General features: G+C 58.4%; 1 protein-coding gene across 5 annotated transcripts in view; it reads left to right on the top strand.

The window, feature by feature from the left end:
• Positions 1-19,636, top strand: part of ndrg4 (NDRG family member 4) — a 336,617-nt gene that overhangs the window by 236,303 nt on the left and 80,678 nt on the right. For all 5 annotated transcript variants that reach the window (XM_072518539.1, XM_072518536.1, XM_072518537.1 and 2 more), the window contains 2 exons: positions 13,321-13,441; positions 15,034-15,096. In XM_072518539.1, coding sequence (XP_072374640.1) covers positions 13,321-13,441; positions 15,034-15,096 — 184 coding nt within the window. The remainder of the gene's footprint in view (positions 1-13,320; positions 13,442-15,033; positions 15,097-19,636) is intronic.

Consider the following 19,636-nt stretch of genomic DNA (forward strand, 5'->3'; position numbering starts at 1 on the left):
TCCACCAGGCAGATAGTCCCCCATCCGTCCACCAGGCAGTCAGTCCCCCATCCATCCACCAGGCAGCCAGTCCCCCATCCGTCCACCAGGCAGTCAGTCCCCCATCCATCCGCCAGGCAGTCAGTCCCCCATCCATCCACCAGGCAGTCAGTCCCCCATCCATCCACCAGGCAGTCAGTCCCCCATCCATCCACCAGGCAGCCAGTCCCCCATCCATCCACCAGGCAGTCAGTCACCCATCCATCCACCAGGCAGATAGTCCCCCATCCGTCCACCAGGCAGTCAGTCCCCCATCCGTCCACCAGGCAGTCAGTCCCCCATCCATCCACCAGGCAGTCAGTCCCCCATCCGTCCACCAGGCAGCCAGTCCCCCAATCATCCACCAGGCAGCCAGTCCCCCATCCGTCCGCCAGGCAGTCAGTCCTCCATCCGTCCACCAGGCAGTCAGTCCCCCATCCATCCACCAGGCAGCCAGTCCCCCATCCATCCACCAGGCAGTCAGTCCCCCATCCGTCCACCAGGCAGCCAGTCCCCCATCCGTCCACCAGGCAGTCAGTCTCCCATCCATCCACCAGGCAGTCAGTCCCCCATCCATCCACCAGGCAGTCAGTCCCCCATCCATCCACCAGGCAGTCAGTCTCCCATCCGTCCACCAGGCAGTCAGTCCCCCATCCATCCACCAGGCAGTCAGTCCCCCATCCGTCCACCAGGCAGTCAGTCCCCCATCCTTCCACCAGGCAGTCAGTCCCCCATCCGTCCACCAGGCAGTCAGTCCCCCATCCGTCCACCAGGCAGTCAGTCCCCCATCCGTCCACCAGGCAGTCAGTCCCCCATCCGTCCACCAGGCAGTCAGTCCCCCATCCGTCCACCAGGCAGTCAGTCCCCCATCCGTCCACCAGGCAGTCAGTCCCCCATCCGTCCACCAGGCAGTCAGTCCCCCATCCGTCCACCAGGCAGCCAGTCCCCCATCCATCCACCAGGCAGTCAGTCCCCCATCCGTCCACCAGGCAGCTAGTCCCCATCCATCCACCAGGCAGTCAGTCCCCCATCCATCCACCAGGCAGTCAGTCCCCCATCCGTCCACCAGGCAGCTAGTCCCCATCCGTCCACCAGGCAGTCAGTTCCCCATCCGTCCACCAGGCAGTCAGTCCCCCATCCATCCACCAGGCAGTCAGTCCCCCATCCGTCCACCAGGCAGTCAGTCCCCCATCCATCCACCAGGCAGTCAGTCCCCCATCCGTCCACCAGGCAGTCAGTCCCCCATCCGTCCACCAGGCAGTCAGTCCCCCATCCATCCACCAGGCAGTCAGTCCCCCATCCGTCCACCAGGCAGTCAGTCCCCCATCCGTCCACCAGGCAGCCAGTCCCCCATCCATCCACCAGGCAGTCAGTCCCCCATCCGTCCACCAGGCAGCTAGTCCCCATCCATCCACCAGGCAGTCAGTTCCCCCATCCGTCCACCAGGCAGTCAGTCCCCCATCCGTCCACCAGGCAGCCAGTCCCCCATCCATCCACCAGGCAGCCAGTCCCCCATCCGTCCACCAGGCAGCCAGTCCCCATCCATCCACCAGGCAGTCAGTCTCCCATCCGTCCACCAGGCAGTCAGTCCCCCATCCGTCCACCAGGCAGCCAGTCCCCCATCTGTCCACCAGGCAGATAGTCCCCCATCCGTCCACCAGGCAGATAGTCCCCCATCCGTCCACCAGGCAGATTGTCCCCCATCCGTCCACCAGGCAGCCAGTCCCCTGCCACCTGGCAGCCAGCCCCCCATCCGTCCACCAGGCAGCCAGTCCCCCATCCGTCCACCAGGCAGCTAGTCCCCATCCATCCACCAGGCAGCCAGTCCCCATCCATCCACCAGGCAGTCAGTCTCCCATCCGTCCACCAGGCAGCTCGTCCCCATCCATCCACCAGGCAGCCAGTCCCCATCCATCCACCAGGCAGCCAGTCCCCATCCATCCACCAGGCAGTCAGTCTCCCATCCGTCCACCAGGCAGTCAGTCCCCCATCCGTCCACCAGGCAGCCAGTCCCCCATCCGTCCACCAGGCAGATAGTCCCCCATCCGTCCACCAGGCAGCCAGTCCCCCAATCATCCACCAGGCAGCCAGTCCCCCATCCGTCCGCCAGGCAGTCAGTCCTCCATCCGTCCACCAGGCAGTCAGTCCCCCATCCATCCACCAGGCAGCCAGTCCCCCATCCATCCACCAGGCAGTCAGTCCCCCATCCGTCCACCAGGCAGCCAGTCCCCCATCCGTCCACCAGGCAGTCAGTCTCCCATCCATCCACCAGGCAGTCAGTCCCCCATCCATCCACCAGGCAGTCAGTCCCCCATCCATCCACCAGGCAGTCAGTCTCCCATCCGTCCACCAGGCAGTCAGTCCCCCATCCATCCACCAGGCAGTCAGTCCCCCATCCGTCCACCAGGCAGTCAGTCCCCCATCCATCCACCAGGCAGTCAGTCCCCCATCCGTCCACCAGGCAGTCAGTCCCCCATCCGTCCACCAGGCAGTCAGTCCCCCATCCGTCCACCAGGCAGTCAGTCCCCCATCCGTCCACCAGGCAGTCAGTCCCCCATCCGTCCACCAGGCAGTCAGTCCCCCATCCGTCCACCAGGCAGTCAGTCCCCCATCCGTCCACCAGGCAGTCAGTCCCCCATCCGTCCACCAGGCAGTCAGTCCCCCATCCGTCCACCAGGCAGCCAGTCCCCCATCCATCCACCAGGCAGTCAGTCCCCCATCCGTCCACCAGGCAGCTAGTCCCCATCCATCCACCAGGCAGTCAGTCCCCCATCCATCCACCAGGCAGTCAGTCCCCCATCCGTCCACCAGGCAGCTAGTCCTCATCCGTCCACCAGGCAGTCAGTCCCCCATCCGTCCACCAGGCAGTCAGTCCCCCATCCATCCACCAGGCAGTCAGTCCCCCATCCGTCCACCAGGCAGTCAGTCCCCCATCCATCCACCAGGCAGTCAGTCCCCCATCCGTCCACCAGGCAGTCAGTCCCCCATCCGTCCACCAGGCAGTCAGTCCCCCATCCATCCACCAGGCAGTCAGTCCCCCATCCGTCCACCAGGCAGTCAGTCCCCCATCCGTCCACCAGGCAGCCAGTCCCCCATCCATCCACCAGGCAGTCAGTCCCCCATCCGTCCACCAGGCAGCTAGTCCCCATCCATCCACCAGGCAGTCAGTTCCCCCATCCGTCCACCAGGCAGTCAGTCCCCCATCCGTCCACCAGGCAGCCAGTCCCCCATCCATCCACCAGGCAGCCAGTCCCCCATCCGTCCACCAGGCAGCCAGTCCCCATCCATCCACCAGGCAGTCAGTCTCCCATCCGTCCACCAGGCAGTCAGTCCCCCATCCGTCCACCAGGCAGCCAGTCCCCCATCCGTCCACCAGGCAGATAGTCCCCCATCCGTCCACCAGGCAGATAGTCCCCCATCCGTCCACCAGGCAGATTGTCCCCCATCCGTCCACCAGGCAGCCAGTCCCCTGCCACCTGGCAGCCAGCCCCCCATCCGTCCACCAGGCAGCCAGTCCCCCATCCGTCCACCAGGCAGCTAGTCCCCATCCATCCACCAGGCAGCCAGTCCCCATCCATCCACCAGGCAGTCAGTCTCCCATCCGTCCACCAGGCAGCTCGTCCCCATCCATCCACCAGGCAGCCAGTCCCCATCCATCCACCAGGCAGCCAGTCCCCATCCATCCACCAGGCAGTCAGTCTCCCATCCGTCCACCAGGCAGTCAGTCCCCCATCCGTCCACCAGGCAGCCAGTCCCCCATCCGTCCACCAGGCAGATAGTCCCCCATCCGTCCACCAGGCAGCCAGTCCCCCATCCGTCCACCAGGCAGCCAGTCCCCCATCCGTCCACCAGGCAGTCAGTCCCCCATCCATCCACCAGGCAGTCAGTCTCCCATCCGTCCACCAGGCAGTCAGTCCCCCATCCATCCACCAGGCAGTCAGTCCCCCATCCCTCCACCAGGCAGATAGTCCCCCATCCGTCCACCAGGCAGTCAGTCCCCCATCCATCCACCAGGCAGTCAGTCCCCCATCCATCCACCAGGCAGTCAGTCTCCCATCCGTCCACCAGGCAGTCAGTCCCCCATCCATCCACCAGGCAGTCAGTCCCCCATCCATCCACCAGGCAGTCAGTCCCCCATCCGTCCACCAGGCAGTCAGTCCCCCATCCATCCACCAGGCAGTCAGTCCCCCATCCATCCACCAGGCAGTCAGTCCCCCATCCATCCACCAGGCAGTCAATCCCCCATCCGTCCACCAGGCAGTCAGTCCCCCATCCGTCCACCAGGCAGCCAGTCCCCCATCCATCCACCAGGCAGCCAGTCCCCCATCCGTCCACCAGGCAGATAGTCCCCCATCCGTCCACCAGGCAGTCAGTCCCCCATCCATCCACCAGGCAGCCAGTCCCCCATCCGTCCACCAGGCAGTCAGTCCCCCATCCATCCGCCAGGCAGTCAGTCCCCCATCCATCCACCAGGCAGTCAGTCCCCCATCCATCCACCAGGCAGTCAGTCCCCCATCCATCCACCAGGCAGCCAGTCCCCCATCCATCCACCAGGCAGTCAGTCACCCATCCATCCACCAGGCAGATAGTCCCCCATCCGTCCACCAGGCAGTCAGTCCCCCATCCGTCCACCAGGCAGTCAGTCCCCCATCCATCCACCAGGCAGTCAGTCCCCCATCCGTCCACCAGGCAGCCAGTCCCCCAATCATCCACCAGGCAGCCAGTCCCCCATCCGTCCGCCAGGCAGTCAGTCCTCCATCCGTCCACCAGGCAGTCAGTCCCCCATCCATCCACCAGGCAGCCAGTCCCCCATCCATCCACCAGGCAGTCAGACCCCCATCCGTCCACCAGGCAGCCAGTCCCCCATCCGTCCACCAGGCAGTCAGTCTCCCATCCATCCACCAGGCAGTCAGTCCCCCATCCATCCACCAGGCAGTCAGTCCCCCATCCATCCACCAGGCAGTCAGTCTCCCATCCGTCCACCAGGCAGTCAGTCCCCCATCCATCCACCAGGCAGTCAGTCCCCCATCCGTCCACCAGGCAGTCAGTCCCCCATCCATCCACCAGGCAGTCAGTCCCCCATCCGTCCACCAGGCAGTCAGTCCCCCATCCGTCCACCAGGCAGTCAGTCCCCCATCCGTCCACCAGGCAGTCAGTCCCCCATCCGTCCACCAGGCAGTCAGTCCCCCATCCGTCCACCAGGCAGTCAGTCCCCCATCCGTCCACCAGGCAGTCAGTCCCCCATCCGTCCACCAGGCAGTCAGTCCCCCATCCGTCCACCAGGCAGCCAGTCCCCCATCCATCCACCAGGCAGTCAGTCCCCCATCCGTCCACCAGGCAGCTAGTCCCCATCCATCAACCAGGCAGTCAGTCCCCCATCCATCCACCAGGCAGTCAGTCCCCCATCCGTCCACCAGGCAGCTAGTCCCCATCCATCCACCAGGCAGTCAGTCCCCCATCCATCCACCAGGCAGTCAGTCCCCCATCCGTCCACCAGGCAGCCAGTCCCCCATCCGTCCACCAGGCAGATAGTCCCCCATCCGTCCACCAGGCAGATAGTCCCCCATCCGTCCACCAGGCAGATTGTCCCCCATCCGTCCACCAGGCAGCCAGTCCCCTGCCACCTGGCAGCCAGCCCCCCATCCGTCCACCAGGCAGCCAGTCCCCCATCCGTCCACCAGGCAGCTAGTCCCCATCCATCCACCAGGCAGCCAGTCCCCATCCATCCACCAGGCAGTCAGTCTCCCATCCGTCCACCAGGCAGCTCGTCCCCATCCATCCACCAGGCAGTCAGTCTCCCATCCGTCCACCAGGCAGTCAGTCCCCCATCCGTCCACCAGGCAGCCAGTCCCCCATCCGTCCACCAGGCAGATAGTCCCCCATCCGTCCACCAGGCAGCCAGTCCCCCATCCGTCCACCAGGCAGCCAGTCCCCCATCCGTCCACCAGGCAGTCAGTCCCCCATCCGTCCACCAGGCAGCCAGTCCCCCATCCATCCACCAGGCAGCCAGTCCCCCATCCGTCCACCAGGCAGATAGTCCCCCATCCGTCCACCAGGCAGTCAGTCCCCCATCCATCCACCAGGCAGCCAGTCCCCCATCCGTCCACCAGGCAGCCAGTCCCCCATCCGTCCACCAGGCAGTCAGTCCCCCATCCATCCACCAGGCAGTCAGTCCCCCATCCGTCCACCAGGCAGCCAGTCCCCCATCCATCCACCAGGCAGTCAGTCCCCCATCCGTCCACCAGGCAGCTAGTCCCCATCCATCCACCAGGCAGTCAGTTCCCCCATCCGTCCACCAGGCAGTCAGTCCCCCATCCGTCCACCAGGCAGCCAGTCCCCCATCCATCCACCAGGCAGCCAGTCCCCCATCCGTCCACCAGGCAGCCAGTCCCCATCCATCCACCAGGCAGTCAGTCTCCCATCCGTCCACCAGGCAGTCAGTCCCCCATCCGTCCACCAGGCAGCCAGTCCCCCATCCGTCCACCAGGCAGATAGTCCCCCATCCGTCCACCAGGCAGATAGTCCCCCATCCGTCCACCAGGCAGATTGTCCCCCATCCGTCCACCAGGCAGCCAGTCCCCTGCCACCTGGCAGCCAGCCCCCCATCCGTCCACCAGGCAGCCAGTCCCCCATCCGTCCACCAGGCAGCTAGTCCCCATCCATCCACCAGGCAGCCAGTCCCCATCCATCCACCAGGCAGTCAGTCTCCCATCCGTCCACCAGGCAGCTCGTCCCCATCCATCCACCAGGCAGCCAGTCCCCATCCATCCACCAGGCAGCCAGTCCCCATCCATCCACCAGGCAGTCAGTCTCCCATCCGTCCACCAGGCAGTCAGTCCCCCATCCGTCCACCAGGCAGCCAGTCCCCCATCCGTCCACCAGGCAGATAGTCCCCCATCCGTCCACCAGGCAGCCAGTCCCCCATCCGTCCACCAGGCAGCCAGTCCCCCATCCGTCCACCAGGCAGTCAGTCCCCCATCCATCCACCAGGCAGTCAGTCTCCCATCCGTCCACCAGGCAGTCAGTCCCCCATCCATCCACCAGGCAGTCAGTCCCCCATCCCTCCACCAGGCAGATAGTCCCCCATCCGTCCTTCAGGCAGTCAGTCCCCCATCCATCCACCAGGCAGTCAGTCCCCCATCCATCCACCAGGCAGTCAGTCTCCCATCCGTCCACCAGGCAGTCAGTCCCCCATCCATCCACCAGGCAGTCAGTCCCCCATCCATCCACCAGGCAGTCAGTCCCCCATCCGTCCACCAGGCAGTCAGTCCCCCATCCATCCACCAGGCAGTCAGTCCCCCATCCATCCACCAGGCAGTCAGTCCCCCATCCATCCACCAGGCAGTCAATCCCCCATCCGTCCACCAGGCAGTCAGTCCCCCATCCGTCCACCAGGCAGCCAGTCCCCCATCCATCCACCAGGCAGCCAGTCCCCCATCCGTCCACCAGGCAGATAGTCCCCCATCCGTCCACCAGGCAGTCAGTCCCCCATCCATCCACCAGGCAGCCAGTCCCCCATCCGTCCACCAGGCAGTCAGTCCCCCATCCATCCGCCAGGCAGTCAGTCCCCCATCCATCCACCAGGCAGTCAGTCCCCCATCCATCCACCAGGCAGTCAGTCCCCCATCCATCCACCAGGCAGCCAGTCCCCCATCCATCCACCAGGCAGTCAGTCACCCATCCATCCACCAGGCAGATAGTCCCCCATCCGTCCACCAGGCAGTCAGTCCCCCATCCGTCCACCAGGCAGTCAGTCCCCCATCCATCCACCAGGCAGTCAGTCCCCCATCCGTCCACCAGGCAGCCAGTCCCCCAATCATCCACCAGGCAGCCAGTCCCCCATCCGTCCGCCAGGCAGTCAGTCCTCCATCCGTCCACCAGGCAGTCAGTCCCCCATCCATCCACCAGGCAGCCAGTCCCCCATCCATCCACCAGGCAGTCAGACCCCCATCCGTCCACCAGGCAGCCAGTCCCCCATCCGTCCACCAGGCAGTCAGTCTCCCATCCATCCACCAGGCAGTCAGTCCCCCATCCATCCACCAGGCAGTCAGTCCCCCATCCATCCACCAGGCAGTCAGTCTCCCATCCGTCCACCAGGCAGTCAGTCCCCCATCCATCCACCAGGCAGTCAGTCCCCCATCCGTCCACCAGGCAGTCAGTCCCCCATCCATCCACCAGGCAGTCAGTCCCCCATCCGTCCACCAGGCAGTCAGTCCCCCATCCGTCCACCAGGCAGTCAGTCCCCCATCCGTCCACCAGGCAGTCAGTCCCCCATCCGTCCACCAGGCAGTCAGTCCCCCATCCGTCCACCACGCAGTCAGTCCCCCATCCGTCCACCAGGCAGTCAGTCCCCCATCCGTCCACCAGGCAGTCAGTCCCCCATCCGTCCACCAGGCAGCCAGTCCCCCATCCATCCACCAGGCAGTCAGTCCCCCATCCGTCCACCAGGCAGCTAGTCCCCATCCATCCACCAGGCAGTCAGTCCCCCATCCATCCACCAGGCAGTCAGTCCCCCATCCGTCCACCAGGCAGCTAGTCCCCATCCATCCACCAGGCAGTCAGTCCCCCATCCATCCACCAGGCAGTCAGTCCCCCATCCGTCCACCAGGCAGCCAGTCCCCCATCCGTCCACCAGGCAGATAGTCCCCCATCCGTCCACCAGGCAGATAGTCCCCCATCCGTCCACCAGGCAGATTGTCCCCCATCCGTCCACCAGGCAGCCAGTCCCCTGCCACCTGGCAGCCAGCCCCCCATCCGTCCACCAGGCAGCCAGTCCCCCATCCGTCCACCAGGCAGCTAGTCCCCATCCATCCACCAGGCAGCCAGTCCCCATCCATCCACCAGGCAGTCAGTCTCCCATCCGTCCACCAGGCAGCTCGTCCCCATCCATCCACCAGGCAGTCAGTCTCCCATCCGTCCACCAGGCAGTCAGTCCCCCATCCGTCCACCAGGCAGCCAGTCCCCCATCCGTCCACCAGGCAGATAGTCCCCCATCCGTCCACCAGGCAGCCAGTCCCCCATCCGTCCACCAGGCAGCCAGTCCCCCATCCGTCCACCAGGCAGTCAGTCCCCCATCCATCCACCAGGCAGTCAGTCTCCCATCCGTCCACCAGGCAGTCAGTCCCCCATCCATCCACCAGGCAGTCAGTCCCCCATCCCTCCACCAGGCAGATAGTCCCCCATCCGTCCACCAGGCAGTCAGTCCCCCATCCATCCACCAGGCAGTCAGTCCCCCATCCATCCACCAGGCAGTCAGTCTCCCATCCGTCCACCAGGCAGTCAGTCCCCCATCCATCCACCAGGCAGTCAGTCCCCCATCCATCCACCAGGCAGTCAGTCCCCCATCCGTCCACCAGGCAGTCAGTCCCCCATCCATCCACCAGGCAGTCAGTCCCCCATCCATCCACCAGGCAGTCAGTCCCCCATCCATCCACCAGGCAGTCAATCCCCCATCCGTCCACCAGGCAGTCAGTCCCCCATCCGTCCACCAGGCAGCCAGTCCCCCATCCGTCCACCAGGCAGCCAGTCCCCCATCCGTCCACCAGGCAGATAGTCCCCCATCCGTCCACCAGGCAGTCAGTCCCCCATCCATCCACCAGGCAGCCAGTCCCCCATCCGTCCACCAGGCAGTCAGTCCCCCATCCATCCGCCAGGCAGTCAGTCCCCCATCCATCCACCAGGCAGTCAGTCCCCCATCCATCCACCAGGCAGTCAGTCCCCCATCCATCCACCAGGCAGCCAGTCCCCCATCCATCCACCAGGCAGTCAGTCACCCATCCATCCACCAGGCAGATAGTCCCCCATCCGTCCACCAGGCAGTCAGTCCCCCATCCGTCCACCAGGCAGTCAGTCCCCCATCCATCCACCAGGCAGTCAGTCCCCCATCCGTCCACCAGGCAGCCAGTCCCCCAATCATCCACCAGGCAGCCAGTCCCCCATCCGTCCGCCAGGCAGTCAGTCCTCCATCCGTCCACCAGGCAGTCAGTCCCCCATCCATCCACCAGGCAGCCAGTCCCCCATCCATCCACCAGGCAGTCAGACCCCCATCCGTCCACCAGGCAGCCAGTCCCCCATCCGTCCACCAGGCAGTCAGTCTCCCATCCATCCACCAGGCAGTCAGTCCCCCATCCATCCACCTGGCAGTCAGTCCCCCATCCATCCACCAGGCAGTCAGTCTCCCATCCGTCCACCAGGCAGTCAGTCCCCCATCCATCCACCAGGCAGTCAGTCCCCCATCCGTCCACCAGGCAGTCAGTCCCCCATCCGTCCACCAGGCAGTCAGTCCCCCATCCGTCCACCAGGCAGTCAGTCCCCCATCCGTCCACCAGGCAGTCAGTCCCCCATCCGTCCACCAGGCAGTCAGTCCCCCATCCGTCCACCAGGCAGCCAGTCCCCCATCCATCCACCAGGCAGTCAGTCCCCCATCCGTCCACCAGGCAGCTAGTCCCCATCCATCCACCAGGCAGTCAGTCCCCCATCCATCCACCAGGCAGTCAGTCCCCCATCCGTCCACCAGGCAGCTAGTCCCCATCCGTCCACCAGGCAGTCAGTCCCCCATCCGTCCACCAGGCAGTCAGTCCCCCATCCATCCACCAGGCAGTCAGTCCCCCATCCGTCCACCAGGCAGTCAGTCCCCCATTCATCCACCAGGCAGTCAGTCCCCCATCCGTCCACCTGGCAGTCAGTCCCCCATCCGTCCACCAGGCAGTCAGTCCCCCATCCATCCACCAGGCAGTCAGTCCCCCATCCGTCCACCAGGCAGTCAGTCCCCCATCCGTCCACCAGGCAGCCAGTCCCCCATCCATCCACCAGGCAGTCAGTCCCCCATCCGTCCACCAGGCAGCTAGTCCCCATCCATCCACCAGGCAGTCAGTTCCCCCATCCGTCCACCAGGCAGTCAGTCCCCCATCCGTCCACCAGGCAGCTAGTCCCCATCCGTCCACCAGGCAGTCAGTCCCCCATCCGTCCACCAGGCAGTCAGTCCCCCATCCATCCACCAGGCAGTCAGTCCCCCATCCGTCCACCAGGCAGTCAGTCCCCCATCCGTCCACCAGGCAGCCAGTCCCCCATCCGTCCACCAGGCAGATAGTCCCCCATCCGTCCACCAGGCAGATAGTCCCCCATCCATCCACCAGGCAGTCAGTCCCCCATCCGTCCACCAGGCAGTCAGTCCCCCATCCGTCCACCAGGCAGCCAGTCCCCCATCCATCCACCAGGCAGTCAGTCCCCCATCTGTCCACCAGGCAGCTAGTCCCCATCCATCCACCAGGCAGTCAGTTCCCCCATCCGTCCACCAGGCAGTCAGTCCCCCATCCGTCCACCAGGCAGCCAGTCCCCCATCCATCCACCAGGCAGCCAGTCCCCCATCCGTCCACCAGGCAGCCAGTCCCCATCCATCCACCAGGCAGTCAGTCTCCCATCCGTCCACCAGGCAGTCAGTCCCCCATCCGTCCACCAGGCAGCCAGTCCCCCATCCGTCCACCAGGCAGATAGTCCCCCATCCGTCCACCAGGCAGATAGTCCCCCATCCGTCCACCAGGCAGATTGTCCCCCATCCGTCCACCAGGCAGCCAGTCCCCTGCCACCTGGCAGCCAGCCCCCCATCCGTCCACCAGGCAGCCAGTCCCCCATCCGTCCACCAGACAGATAGTCCCCCATCCGTCCACCAGGCAGCCAGTCCCCCATCCGTCCACCAGGCAGCCAGTCCCCCATCCGTCCACCAGGCAGTCAGTCCCCCATCCGTCCACCAGGCAGTCAGTCCCCCATCCGTCCACCAGGCAGATAGTCCCCCATCCGTCCACCAGGCAGCCAGTCCCCTGCCACCTGGCAGCCAGCCCCCCATCCGTCCACCAGGCAGCCAGTCCTCCATCCGTCCACCAGGCAGATAGTCCACCAGGCAGCCAGTCCCCTGCCACCTGGCAGCTAGTCTCACAGCTGCCCAGCAGCCAGACCCCCTCTTCCCACCAGACAGTCCGCTCTCCTGCTGCCCGCCAGCTGCCCCGACCATCAGCTGCCCCCATCCACCTGCCGCCCTGCCGCCAGTCACCCTACTGCTGGTGCCCCTGCTGTCCAGCCACTGGCCCTCTGCCACCAGCCACTGACGCCGTGCCACCGGCCCTCCTGGTGCCCAGCCGCCAGCCGTCAGGCACAAACCCCCCCTGCTGCCAGCCCCCATGCCGCCAGCAGCAGTCAACCCAGCAGCTCCCACCGCCCGGCTGCCAGTCCACCTGCCTGTCGCTGGCCCTCCTGCTGCCCGGCTGCTGACCCTCTTGCCTCCACGCCGCCTACCCCCCTGCAGCCTCACCGCTGGCCTCCCCCTGCCGCCAGGCCACAGGCCCCCATGCCCCAGCAGCGCCCCCCCCCCCCCCCCCCCTTCCCAGAGTAGTCAAGGTATGTGGAGCAAAGGGAGTAAATGGATTTAAGTTACAAGTGAGCCATGATCAAGCACAGATACAAAACATGCTCAAGGGGCTTAATTACCTATTTCTGATCCTATTTTCTGATAGGGTCATATGTGAAATACCCTATTATAAGACTTTTAACAATGAGCCACAGAAGGACATATTAACTTCTGTATTTATATACATACGATTGGGAAGCATGGAACCTCTTGATTCTGGTTAGATGTAATTGTGCGCTTCCTGCCTGCCGTTTTGGAGACTTACAAAGTCACTTAGACTCAGGACAACGGTTCAATCATTTCGCACTGAGATGAGGAGAAATTACTTCAGTCAAGTGGTTGTGAATATTTGGAATTCTCTGCCCAAGGGTTTTTTTTTGAGTCATTCATGAAATGTTCCATCATTGAAAACATTTCAGGGCCAGATGGACATATTTTTGGTCACTCAGTGAATCAAGGAATATAGGGAGATTGGGTAGGGGGATGGAGTTGAAGCCCAAGATCAGCCGTAATAATATTGAATGTGGGAGCAGGCTTGTAGGACCAAATGGTCTACCCCTGCTCCTATTTTGCATTGTGTTTCTGTAACTTGAACCCAGAGCGTTTGGTTCAGAGGCAGTGACACTACCAGTGCGCCACAAGACAAGAGTTTGAGTTACCAACTGAGATATTGGAGAACTTTGGGATTAAATGTAGTTGTGGGAAGGGTAAATTCTTGGGGTTCTGCCTACTTTCTGTGTACAGTGAGAGCTGCAGTAGTATGAAAATAAGGATGGATTTACTCATTTTACTGGTCTTTCTTCTTTTCGTCCAGCATTACTGACCAAGTGTTGCTCTCAATCTTCTGGCATCCTCTGGAACTGCCAATAGTAAAGCCACCACTGACTTCCTTTTTTTTCCAGATAAACTCTGCTTCAATACATTCTTCAACTTTGAGGACATGCAGGAAATTACCAAACACTTTGTTGTGTGCCATGTGGATGCTCCAGGCCAGCAGCCAAATGCCTCGCAGTTCCCCTCAGGGTGAGTCCCACTTACCTGTCGTAGCAATCCACATCCGCTCAAAATTCAATAAAACTATTTTTTAAACAAATCGTGTGTAACTTGGAGGGGAACTCAGAAATGATGGTGTTGCCATGGTATCTGCTAACATTGTTCTCCTGGGGGGCAGCACGGTGGCTCAGTGGATAGCACTGCTGCCCACGGCGCCGAGGTCCCAGGTTCGATCCCAGCTCTGAGACACTGTCAGTGTGGAATTTGCACATTCCCCCATTGTTTGCGTGGGTTTCACCCCCAAAACCCAAAGATGTGCAGAGTAGGTGGATTGGCCACGCTAAATTGCCCCTTAATTTGAAAAAATGAATTGGGTACTCTAAATTATTACTTTTTTTAATTGTTCTTTGTTTTTGTTGATTTTTGATGGTTAAAATTGTTAAAATTATAAATGCCTCAATGAAATATTTTCTTTAAAAAAAATTGTTCTCCTGGATAGATATTATTTTCATATATAAACTGTCCGGAACCTCACATAGTTTGGTGCACAGTTGCATCGTGCCATCACGGAGGCCCTATATGCCTAGTTGGCACAATACATCCATTTCAATGTGGACCAAGCCCACCAGGATGCCAGGGCAGCGGGGTTCGCCATCATCGCTGACATGCCCCATGTCCAAAGGGTGATCGATACGAAGCATGTCACCCTACAGGCACCTGCAGTTGATAGGCCGCTCTACAGAAACCGAAAGGGGTTCCATTCGATGACGTGCAGCTAATATGTGACTATCAGTTGCACATCATATACGTCTGCACGACATGTGCTCGGCACCTCCATCCTGGCACACTCGACGATTCCCGGCCCAGCCAACACCTTCACACCCATCTGGCAGGTTGTAACAGTGTTTAATGTAAACAAATATACATTAAAACACGTATACGTGCCCTAGCCCCTGTTTGGGATGGGGATTGGTGCTGGGACACAGTGCTGCCTACTCACCTTGGCTGCCCTGAGGAGATTGTGCATTTTCTACCTGCTCTGCAGGCCGGTCCAGATGGTGTTATTGGTGGTGCTGACCACCTCTGCCACCTGTCCCCGGGCAGCTTGCAGCATCCTTCCTGGGCTGGGGTACAGGGTGGCCCACTTCTCCTCCACAGCATCTAGGAGGGTTTCCTTCGCAGCATCCGTGAAGCGCAGTACTGCTCTCCTGGCTGCCATTTTGTTAGCTGGAATGGTGTGAGTGCAGTGTGTATTTGCGGCTGTAGCTTGTCAGCCTGTGGGTATCAATCGCAAATCTGATGAATCTGTCACCGCTTCTTATTGGAATCGATTGGGTTCCACCTGGTGCCGGTGCTATCCCTTTGACAGTTACTGTATCGGCCCTGGTGTAGCGCCAGTTTTGCTGTCATGAAGTCCACGAATCCTGCCCCGGCGTCAACACTTAATCTCAGGAATGGAGAATCCAGCCGCCTGTCTTTTGTTATTTGTCTCCCAACATCTGTCAGCTTTGTGGTACATTGTTGTTTATTATGTTATCTCCAGCTGCACCCTCTTTTGTCATTTGATATAATGATGGGTCTCTCCCTCACTAACTGCTTTTGTGTGCTGGTCCTTTACTCAGGTACCAGTTCCCCACCATGGACCAGCTGGCTGCCATGTTGCCAAGTGTAGTTCAGCATTTTGGGTAAGTTGTCCTATGTTAACTATCTCCTAATAAACACAATATGCTAAGCACCCAATATCTCGAATAAACATTGTATGTTGCTAAGTATCCAGGATCTAATGAATACCACAGGCTGGATATGGAGATGGTGGGGAGTGGTGGGTGATTAAGTGAGTGTGTCTGGTTTGAGGTCAGGAACCTGAAAGAGTAGGATTGGGTGGGGAAAATTGGAATTTAGAGCTAGGAAAGATTGGGGGGGCTTGAGCGGGGATTGTCGGAAAATGGAACTACCAGGCAACATCAGGAAAGCAGGTTTTGGAGGAGGTCATGTGGGCCTAAGTGAGGGAGATCAAACAATAGGGCAGCATGGTAGCACAAGTGGCTAGCACTGTGGCTTCACAGCGCCAGGGTCCCAGGTTCGATTGCCCGCTGGGTCACTGTCTGTGCGGAGTCTGCACATTCTCCCCGTGTCTGCGTGGGTTTCCTCCGGGTGCTCCGGTTTCCTCCCACAGTCCAAAGTAGTGCAAGTTAGGTGGATTGGCCTTGCTAAAATGCCCTTAGTGACCAAAAAGGTGAGGAGGGGTTATTGGGTTATGGGGATAGGGTGGAGGTGAGGGCTTAAGTGGGTCGGTGCAGACTCGATGGGCCGAATGGCCTCCTTCTGCACTGTATGTTCTATGTTCTATAATAGAGGCAGATAGGAACCTGCAGGCGGGAAGATTGGGGTTGGTTTGAGGAGAGAGGGGATGGGTGGTATTTCTATTGTAGGATGTTGGCGAAGAAGTAAACTGAATCTAGCAGGGAAACGGAAAGATCTTACCTCCTGGATACAACAGTTCTCACTTTCTTTTAGCTGCTGGAGTTCCGAAGGACCATAAAACTAAGCCAGCCGGTTCTAAATTTTGAAATGGTAGATAAATAGGAGTCACACTGCCTCATTATAATATTTAAATTGCTACATGCCTCCTGTGAGCATTTTGGTTGCCCGCCCTCACAACACTTGCAAAACTGGAAGTGGCTGGGCTAAGGTTCGGATTCAGCCCAAAAATGTGCAGGTTAGGTGGATTGGTCATGCTAAGTTGCCCTGTGGTGTCCAAAGAGGTGCGGGGTAGGTGGGGTTACGGGGATAGGTTGGGGGAGTGGGCCGAGACAGGGTGCTGTTTCATAGGGTGCCAAATGACCTCCTTCTGCACTGTAGGGATTCTATAAATTCTATTCTATAAATCTATGATCTCACCAGCACCACCACCAACTAGTATTTATATAGCACCTTTAATGTAGTAAAATGTCACAAAACACTTGGACATCAATGCTACGTAACAAAATTTAGCATTGACCCACACAGAAAATCTTAAGGTAGATGACCAAAAGCTTGATCAAGGTTTTAAGCAGCACATTAAAGGAAAAAGGGAGAGGCAGAAAAGTTTATGGCCGGAATCCCAGAGCTTTAGGGCCTTAGTATCTGAAGGTACAGCTGCCATGTGAGGGATTGAGTAAAATTGGGAATGCACAAGAGGTGAGAATTAGAGAAAGGCAGATATCATAGAGGGTTGTAAGGGTGGAGGAGATTACAGAGATAGGGAGTGTGCAAGGCTAGAGAGCTTCCACAGAAGATGAGCTGAGGCAGGGATGATGTTAGGCTACATTACCAAGATGATAGTAGATGATCTTCATGATGGCATAGATATGTTGCCAGAAGCTCATCTTGGGACAAATGTGACACCAATGTACAAATGTCTCATTCAACCTTAGACAAAACCGGAGAGAAGTAGGGAGTCAGTAGCTAGAGAATGAAGTTTGGAGTGAGGACTTAAGACTATGGCTTATCCCATACTGGATGTTGGACAATCAGTCTGAAAGTTTAGAGAGAATGGAGGAGTCAAGAGAGGTGGTGGTGAGGTAGAGCCGAATGTCGCCATGGGAACTAATACTTGTTTTCAGATGATGTCCTCAAAGGGAAGCATGCAGAAGACAACTGGAATAAGGTCCAGGATAGATTCTTAGGGGATACCAGAGGTAATGGTATGGGAGTGGGGAGATAAATCATTGCAGGTGATTCTCTGGTTGTGACTGGATAGATGAGAATGAAACCAGGCGAGGAGTTCCGGGAAAGTTGGACATGGATTTGGGAAGCAACATTTACAGTAGACTTTTGAGAGAGATGGAGATTGGGCGGTAATTTATGAGGACAGATGGTGAAAGGTTTTTTTGAGGAGAATAATGGTGATGGCTGATTTGGAGAATGGGAGAGTATCTGAGGACAGAGAACTGTTAAGAATATCAGTTAACATGGAAGCTAGGAATTGAAATTGCATGGTTGGCATTTTAGTGAAAATAAGATTGAGGGAGAAGGTGGGTCTCATTGACGAGGTTAATTTAGTGAGGTCATGAGGGAATCTAGGAGAGAAACTAGAGAAAGATGCAAGTTCAGGGAACTGAGGAATTCCGACCTTGGGTAACTGTCTGTGTGGAGTTTGCTCGTTCTCCCCATGTCTGCGTGGGTTTCCTCCGGGTGCTCTGGTTTCCTCCCACAGTTCAAAGATGTGCAGGTTAGGTGGATTGGCCATGCTAAATTGCCCCTTAGGGCAGGGTTGCAGGAATAGGGATTGGGCCTAGGCAGTGTGGTTGTTCAAAGGGTCGGAGCAGGCCCGGTGGGCCGAATGGCCTCCTTCTGCCCTGTAGCGATTCTGTGATTCTATGATCCTGGAATAGTGAGCAGTTTTAACACAGCAGAGCAGGACCTGGTAGTTAATTCATGTTGCCAACCAGATCTACAGGTGATAGCCTAAATCAGTTGTCCGCCATATCAGGTGTGTGTTCCTCAACCTTGAGGAACCGGAGATGAGAGCTGTAAATGGGGGAAATGGCCACATGAGAGACAGTAATGGTTTAATCATGATAGAGCATCAAAGGGAGAGGTATGGATGTAGTTGAGCTGATTGGTAGTTACAGAAATGTGATGGTGACTAGAAGGCCAAACACTAAACAGTTGGGACCTTGAAATTACTATTAAAAGTGAACTGGGAAAGAATTATTTCCAGGGGTGGACACAGAAGGAAGCAGGGTTGGGAGCCTGAAGGGGATTGTGAATGCAGGGTGATACTAAGAAGTGATCAAAGATGGTCTCATATTTAATTTATATGATGGGAATTTCAAGGCCATCGCAAGTTCAAGGGGGCAGTTGTGAATATTGATTAGGGAATTTTTATGGAGAGATTAAGTGAGAATAGGGTGACAGTGAACTGAGAAGAGATTGAACATAATTTGAAATGGAGGTTGAAATCACAACAATGAGAAATTGTTCAATGCAGAGGCCGAGGGAGGACATTAGTGAAGGTCTCGCAGTGAGAAAACTTTTATGATACTTGGGTGGTGAGAGCGAACAAGGATTTAACTGAGAAGCAAGAAGGGTGGAACAAGGTGAGCTGCTCAAAGCTAGGAGAAAATACCAGTAGACTAAGGAAATCAAATTCGCAAGTGAATTAATGTTCTGGAGGAAGAGGTTGAATGCCATGAACGCTTCATTTGTCTACTCTTTCTGCTCCATCAAGGCCCCTCACAATTTCCCCATCTCAATCAAATCTCCCCTCAGCCTCCTCTGTTCCAAGAAGAGCGACCCAAGTCTATCCAATCTTTCCTCGGAGCTGCAATTTTCTAGTCCTGGCAACAATCTCGTAAATTTCTATACCAGCTCCAGTGCAACTACACCCCTTTCTGTAATGAAGATACCAGAACTGCACACAATGTTCACTTGTGGCCTAATTAATGATTTATGCAGTCCCAACATGGTCCAGGCTGCATCCCCTCAGCTCCCTTCCTACTGTAATTCTGCTGCTAACAGTGGTACTTTTGGACATGCATATTGTGGTGGGTATTGCCGCCAGAACAAAAATTCCCATCCACAGTGGCTAAATCATTTCCTTGGGTAGGAGTGGCACAAGGGGAAAGTTGATGGGGTGAAATTGGATGGAATGAAGGGAGAGGGGAGGGATGAAGCAAAGGGAAGATGATACAATGTTTTCACTTGTCAAAGGTACTTGTTGAGGATGTTGTGATGAACAGGTCTAGTTTGGGTCCCCTTCTTGGGCAGCACAGTAGCACAGTTTAGCACTGTTGCTTCACAGCCCAAGGGACCCGGGTTTGACTCCCTGCTTGGGTCACGGTCTCTGCGGAGTCTGCACGTTCTCCCCCCGTGTCTGCGTGGGTTTCCTCCGGGTGCTCCGGTTTCCTCCCCCAAGTCCTGAAAGACGTGCTTGTTAGGTGAATTGGACATTCTGAATTCTCCCTCTGTGTACCCGAACAGGCGCCGGAGTGTGGCAACTAGGGGATTTTCACAGTAACTTCATTGCAGTGTTAATGCAAGCCTACTGGTGAAAATAATAAAGGTTATTATTCTGTACCATGGTCACATTGGGTTGAAGACATATATGGTACATAGACTTGGTTGGATACATGGTGTGCAGCCCCAATGTATTGGTGTCTGCTGGGTGGTGGCCTGGTCATCCTACATTAAATCTTGGATGTATACAGACTAAGTTGTCCAGACTAAGTTGTCACATGA

Source organism: Scyliorhinus torazame, chromosome 10 (genome assembly GCF_047496885.1).
Source record: "Scyliorhinus torazame isolate Kashiwa2021f chromosome 10, sScyTor2.1, whole genome shotgun sequence".
In the NCBI taxonomy this organism is placed as follows: Eukaryota; Metazoa; Chordata; class Chondrichthyes; order Carcharhiniformes; family Scyliorhinidae; genus Scyliorhinus; species Scyliorhinus torazame.